General features: G+C 46.3%; 1 protein-coding gene across 1 annotated transcript; it reads left to right on the forward strand.

The window, feature by feature from the left end:
- The first annotated feature begins 1398 nt into the window (after nt 1-1398).
- Nucleotides 1399-2849, forward strand: LOC120665144 (WRKY transcription factor 22-like). Its single transcript, XM_039944604.1, has 3 exons — nt 1399-1846; nt 1938-2039; nt 2174-2849. The coding sequence occupies exons 1-3, from the start codon at nt 1545-1547 to the stop codon at nt 2628-2630; spliced, it is 861 nt and encodes a 286-aa protein (XP_039800538.1). The 5' UTR covers nt 1399-1544; the 3' UTR covers nt 2631-2849.
- Nucleotides 2850-6694: the final 3845 nt, after the last annotated feature.

Here is a 6694-nt window from a genome sequence, read left to right on the forward strand (position 1 = left end):
CCGTGTACCAAAGCTTGAAGCCAGTATCCTCAACCTCCTTCGCCTTCTGGCCCTTCCATTTAGTCTCCTGAACGCATAGAATATTTACACGTCTCCTAATTGCTACATCAACTAGCTCTCGCAACTTACCCGTTAGGGACCCTACGTTCCAGCTACCTATACGAATCCTAATTGGCTCGGCTAGCTTCCTTACCCTTCGCACCCGTCGAGGGAAGTGCGAAGACCCTTGCTCATTTTTCACTACACCCGGGCATAGATGTAGCGCGCCATTCAGGTGACGACCCGACCCTTGCTCACTTATCATCGTACCCAGGTCATGATACGACGCGCCCTTGGGGGGATGGCGACCCGGCCCTTGCCCATTTATCACCACACCCGGGTTCCGATGTAGCGCGTCGCTAAGAGGGTTACGCCCCCAACGAGTTTCTTGTGGGTTTCAAATCCATTAGAGTGGCTATTTTTATGCTGGTTTGCCAAAACCTAACGCAACCCTCCTCCTTTATCCGGGCTTGGGACTGGCTATGCTGAGACGACTCAGGAGAGAGAGTCTTCCAGTCAGCATAGGCGGAGTGAGGATATGGGTATAAAATTTTACACGTATGTATGAGTACAAAATTTTATCCGTAGGTAGAACAGGGTAAGAAGTCTTACCCATGGGTACTCAAAATATAATAATTATAACCTAGTGAATTTATATCATTCCTAAATGTTATGTCTCATTTTTCTTGTGATTGTATGACATAGACGGATAATGAGCGATGTTTGACATTTTGCTTATTGTTTGTAGTGAAGTGTAGGTATCATTGATGCATTTTAAATAAAATACTTAGTTAGAATTGAATGAATTTACTTATATATAACTACAAAATAGATGATGAAGATAAGAAAAAAATAGTGCACGATGAACCATTTAGTTCTCTATTTTACTAATACTTTGTATTCGCTTGTATGCGCAATAAATTCAAAATGTGTTAGTCTATATGACCAATGACATGTTATTTGTGCTATCATTAATAGACTGGATGGGGTACTCGAAATCCAACCCATGCCCGGTGAGTATGGGTACGGAAATAAAATTTTACCATTAGACTTCATAGGTATGGTATACAGTTTCAGGTATTATCGTGGGCGGCTATATATTTACTCTATCCGCTCGTTACCCCGACCGGCCCACCCGTTCCCATCCCTGGGTACGGTGCGACGAGAATACGACACATACATGGTCAGCAGAGAGTGACAGGCAAGTTACAGTAACGTACTACGTACATGGGTGCTTAAATCTCCAATCTAGTAATTTGTCTCGCCTCCTCCGCGTAGTTCCACGCTGCTTCCCCTTGGTTTACCCCTACTAGCTAGTTCTTAGACAAGCTAAATTAAACAGTGAACACTGGCCGGCGAGCTCATCGCAACGGCTCTATAAATAGTCAGTCGTCCCGGCTCCTTTTCCCAGGACTCCACGCCTGAATTCGGCACGAGACAAAAAGAGATCACTGACTGGAATCAGATCACGGTCAGGGAGTCAGGGAGGGGGAGAGCTGAGAAGGATGGCAATGGCCAGCAGCGCTCCAGCTTGTGCGGCGTCGGACCTTGTTGCCAAGGGCAGGGAATCGGCAGCTATTCTGCAGGCCCTGCTCGTCGGCCAGCAGCCGGTGGTTGGCGCAGTCGCAACGCCCCACGGCCTCCAGGAACTCACAGAACAGATCCTCCTCTGCTGCGACCGCGCGCTCGCCGCGCTGCGCAGTGGCACGGCGGAGGGCGCCGCTGCCGGCGGCGGTACCAGGAAGCGCAAGCCGGAGCGTGTTTACGGCCAGTCTGCTCCTCCTGCGACGAGCTCCAAAAGGACGAGGTGAACAATAGTTTAGCTCGTGATTGATGATTTTATCTTCAGCCTCACTGCTAGCTAGCTGGAACTGGAACACTGACATACCACACTGCAGGGGAGAGAGGGGAACAAGAACTGAGAAGAGACGGACAATGGAGGACGGCTTCATCTGGAGGAAGTATGGCCAGAAGGAAATCCACGGCAGCAAGTACCCGAGGTGCGGATCTGTTGAATTCCAAGAATCTAATTAATCAAACTCCTTGAATCTGAATGCAATCAGGAGTACGTACTAGAGGTCATCAGCTTAGTTCATGTGCATCGCTGAACTTCTGATCTTTATCGTTCACACAGGCTCTACTTCCGCTGCACCTACAAGGACGACCACGGCTGCACAGCCAGGCGGCAGGTGCAGAGGTCGGAGGCCGACCCCTCCGTCTTCCTCATCACCTACTTCGGTGACCACACCTGCTGCCGTGGCGACGACGAGCCTCTGGCGCCGTTCGTCATCAACTTCGGTTCCAGCAGTAGCGACGGACAGCCTAGCCGCAGTTCGCCGTGGCCTTCTTGTGACGACGACGGTCCGGTGGTCTGTAGGTCACCGGATTTGTGCAATTCGCCGGAAGAGGAGCTGCGATCAGGCATGGCGGACAACGAGTCTGAGTTCATCGACCAGTCAACATCTGTGCCGGAGCCGACGAGTATGAGCCCGATGGATGGGTGCTTGGATTGGACGCTTTGCGATGGGGAGAGCTCGTTTGACATCGGCGAATTCGTCGGACAAGACTTCGATTACTTTGGCCTGCTTTAAGAGATACTAGTATATGCGCCTTTCGAAAAAAATAGATACTAGTATATGCATGATCGGTGTACAGACAGGTATTGGTCGATCAGGCCAAACGGAGTAGCTTAATTTTGATTGAGAAATAATGTGTTAGTATATATGCAGTAAGGGTAATATATAAGTGCGTGCATCATGTTGTTTTGCCAGCTGTCATCATGCTTCTTAAATTAAAAAGGCAAATTATGACGTGAAGTGTAATAAAATGGCGCGTCTACGTGATTTGCGTATCTATTTGGTAATGATTTGTAGGAACGCTTTGATTTTTTCAGGGGCGGATCAAAAAGTCACTCGTTGCTACAAATAGATTAGAATCACTGTAGCAACCAACCCGCTCCTAAAAAATATATTATATTTTTAGAGACGGACCACCCCGACTCGCTCCTGAAAATAAGTCCATTTTCAGGGGCGGGCGGTTGCGTCACCCGCCCCTACAAATATCATTTCTAGGGGCGGTGAAGATCCCCACCCGCCCCTAAAAAATTTTGAATCCAGGTAGCTGCTGGTCAGATTTTGAGCCCCGCGATTGAAAAAAATTGAATCCCGTGAGCGGCAGCTGTGCAGACCTTATATCTCCTCGATTTCCCAACCCCCACCCGACCTTAACTTCTCTCCCACGTTCATCCCTCTCATTTCTCTCTCTCACCTTCTCATCTCTTCCTTCTCATCCCGTGAGCGGCGCGGAGCAAGGACGGGCGCGCGGTGCATGGTGGCGCTCGGCGACGGCGAAGGCGGGCAGAGCGGCGAGCGGCGCGCGGTGGGGACCCGGACGCGGCGGCGCCCGGCCGAGGCATCAGACGTAGTCAAGGCGGTCGGCGTGCGCGGCGAGCGGCGATGGCGTGCGGGGTGCGCGGCGGGCAGCGGCGTGCGGGGTGCGCGGCGGGCAGCGGCGTGCGGCCTGCGCAGCTAGGCCCGCGGCGGGAGCGGACGCGGCGGGCGGCGAGGGCCCGCATCTGCTCGCAGCGCGCGCCATGCGCGGCGGGCCCACGACGGGCGGCGGCGGCGCGCGACGGCGAAGGCTCGCGGCGCGCGGCAGGCAGAGCGCACGCTGGTGGCGTGGGGCGCGACGCGTGGAGTAGCAGCGGCAGCAGAGAGTAGAGCAGCTGCCGGTCATTTTTTTTAATTTTCTATTCGATCTGTAGGGGCGGATGATAGGGTGACCCACCCTAGAGATTTGATTTGCAGGGGCACCCGCCCCTAGAAATGTATTTTACCCGCTCCTAAAAATAGATTTTTACCGTCTCTACAATATTTTTTTTGTAGTAGTGAGGTTCTATTTATTTGGTTGCAAAACCTAATTCAAGGGATCGACTGAATTTTATTACAAGAAGGACGCCCTTGCACTGCCATCAGCCAGAATAAAGGTTTGATTCTGCATAAAATGCGTATATATATAGAGTTTTTAAACTGATTGGTCATTGTAAAATCCATAAGGAGGTTTTAATATATATCTATACTAATTACCCTAAATTAAAATGTTGATGAGATTTTGCAATGACCAAAATAATATCCAACAACTTTTTTTTTGGTGAAATATATTACAAGTTGTACAGGAGAGGAGAGGTGCTATCATCCCGCAATTGATGATTAGTAGGCCCAACGATTAGTATAATAAAATAGCGTTGTTGAAAAACAACCGCCACACTGGTGGTGGTTCAATCAAGTAAACACAAACAGAAGCTTGAAACCAACAACCGGTGTTTTTCCTGGAACTTATTAAGTCAAAAATTGGGTCAAAATGAGCTTAGAACCCCAGAGGCCTTGCCAAGTGTTCCAGATATTCTTATTTAGTAGTAACAGAGATATAACATTGATATAGAACTACTTATTTTTTTTAAAAAAAGTATAACTTCAGTTGCAAAACGTCCAATTCATCATGATGAACTTGTCAAGGAACTATACTAGATAAGAGTCATAGTAGTGATCGACTTAGTCAACTAGAAAATAATACACCAAAAAATATGAGAAATTAATATGTTCACATCAATGTAGGGCGAATTTTGTATTCGAGTGCAAAATAAGTGCAGGTTCAGGTTCTCGTATATATGGCCCTATTAATATTAAATGCAAAAACTGAACTATTTTTTTTTCTTTGTTCTCTAGTTTAATAAGGACCCTAATATATTTAGAAAAGTGCGGACATGATGACCGGAAGTAGTCACTTTATACTCCCTTTGTCCTAAATTATTAGTCGTTTTGACTTATACATAGATTTTGCTATGCATCTATACATAATATATATCTAGATGCATTGTAAAATCTATGCACCTAGACAAAAGCCAAAACGACTAATAATTTGGGACGAAAGGAGTAAATCATAAAAAGAAATCAACACTGATACTAATTATCTGATGTTCGATCGGATCGATATATCCTGAGTTCAATGCATATGCTGTGAATGCATATATAGTATTACCAAGGGGTATGAGCCGTGTGAGTGCATGTTGTGCAATGCATCGTGATGCACATGCATTAGGTGGGACTGGCCCGAGGGACCACCGATTTTGTCAAACCTATCGCTAACTTTAGATCAGTGTTGTGCGCTACCAGACAAGAACTAACCGAACAATGAATGTCCCGCTAATTTATACTCAGGGCAAACATATACATTGAAAAGCCGTGCACGTGTAATGTGCACCACTAATTGAGTATGTTATTTTTACAAGTCTTTGGACCCACACGGCCACAAATATTAACGTGTAGACAGGCTAGCAGCCAAATCAAAACGGGCGTATGGTTAGAGATCACCGTCATCCCAATCTTGCCTTCCTATCCATTCAAATTAAAATAGACAAACAATCCTACTTGCTCTACAAATATTTAGTCTTATCTCCTCCAACCACTGTCCTCTTCGATCGGGTGCTCATTATATTGGCATTGCTGTCAAATCATATGGCTCCGCATATATATACTTAGTGTGGTTATCAATGAAGTGGCTCTTCTCCGCTATATATTTTTCACATGCAATAAAATGACATGGCAAAGGCAAACCTGGCCAACACACGATACTTTGGCTCGAGACAAGCACTAAAGCCCCCGATGCATCTTCATGTTATGACAATGTGTAGAAAGTGAGTATCACTAATATTCCATCCATTTTTTTATTTTACATGTTATATTAGGTTTATTCTAAGTTAAACTTAGCTAACAACTTTGACCAAAAATAGAGCAACAACTATACTAACCAAACATATATGCACTACCGGCATATATATTTAATGGTCGATTCAACGAAATAAATTGTTTTTCCTATAAATTTGGTCCAAGTTGGCCAGTTTGATGTACGACAAACCTAATGCGACATGTCAATAAAAATAGAAGAAGTATGTAGGAAATTGCTAAAATAAAAATGTTATTCTTCTGAGCTTAAAGATGCCTTTCGATGCTGGGCCGTTTGAGCACATATATGATTGATGCAAACAACGATCCAAAATATAAGTTTCGCTAGTAGGCGTTGCTTCTCGTCACATGGCTGACGGCACTGCTGTGACGTCGAGGACCTGACGTCGACACGTGTGCCATGCGTGGCCGGACAAGAGCAACGCGTACTCAGGCACCTGGAGCTGGTGCGCGTTCTGACCTGTGGTCGGCTACGTGGGCGGCAAGCGGCATCCTGATTGGTTTGCTTACACCATAATCCTCTTATTATTTTTATTTTTTGCGTTAGCATAGTTCGATCGCTGGCTGGATGTGCCTGCTGGAACCTTGCTATTTTGAAAGTTGGATCGATTGCTTGACAAGTTAAAAGGGGACAGAAAATGAATATTATAATGATTAAGATGTCCAGTAGCAAAGATGCACACTTAAAGAGTGTTCAGCAGCAAAAGCAACATTGAGTAGAGTCCTGTTGCAAAAACCAACATTGAAGGATGTCCAGGAGCAAAATTACTCAAATTAAAAGGGGACTCATCAGAGTAGTGGGCTAGTGGAGAAAATTGTAATTTTTGCTCTGCAGCCTGCAGGCCCGGCCAAGCGCTGTGAAACCATGTGGTCTCGCACGCCCTCTATATATCCAACCGGTTTCCTACACGCAC

Source organism: Panicum virgatum, chromosome 3N (assembly GCF_016808335.1).
Source record: "Panicum virgatum strain AP13 chromosome 3N, P.virgatum_v5, whole genome shotgun sequence".
Taxonomy (NCBI): Eukaryota; Viridiplantae; Streptophyta; class Magnoliopsida; order Poales; family Poaceae; genus Panicum; species Panicum virgatum.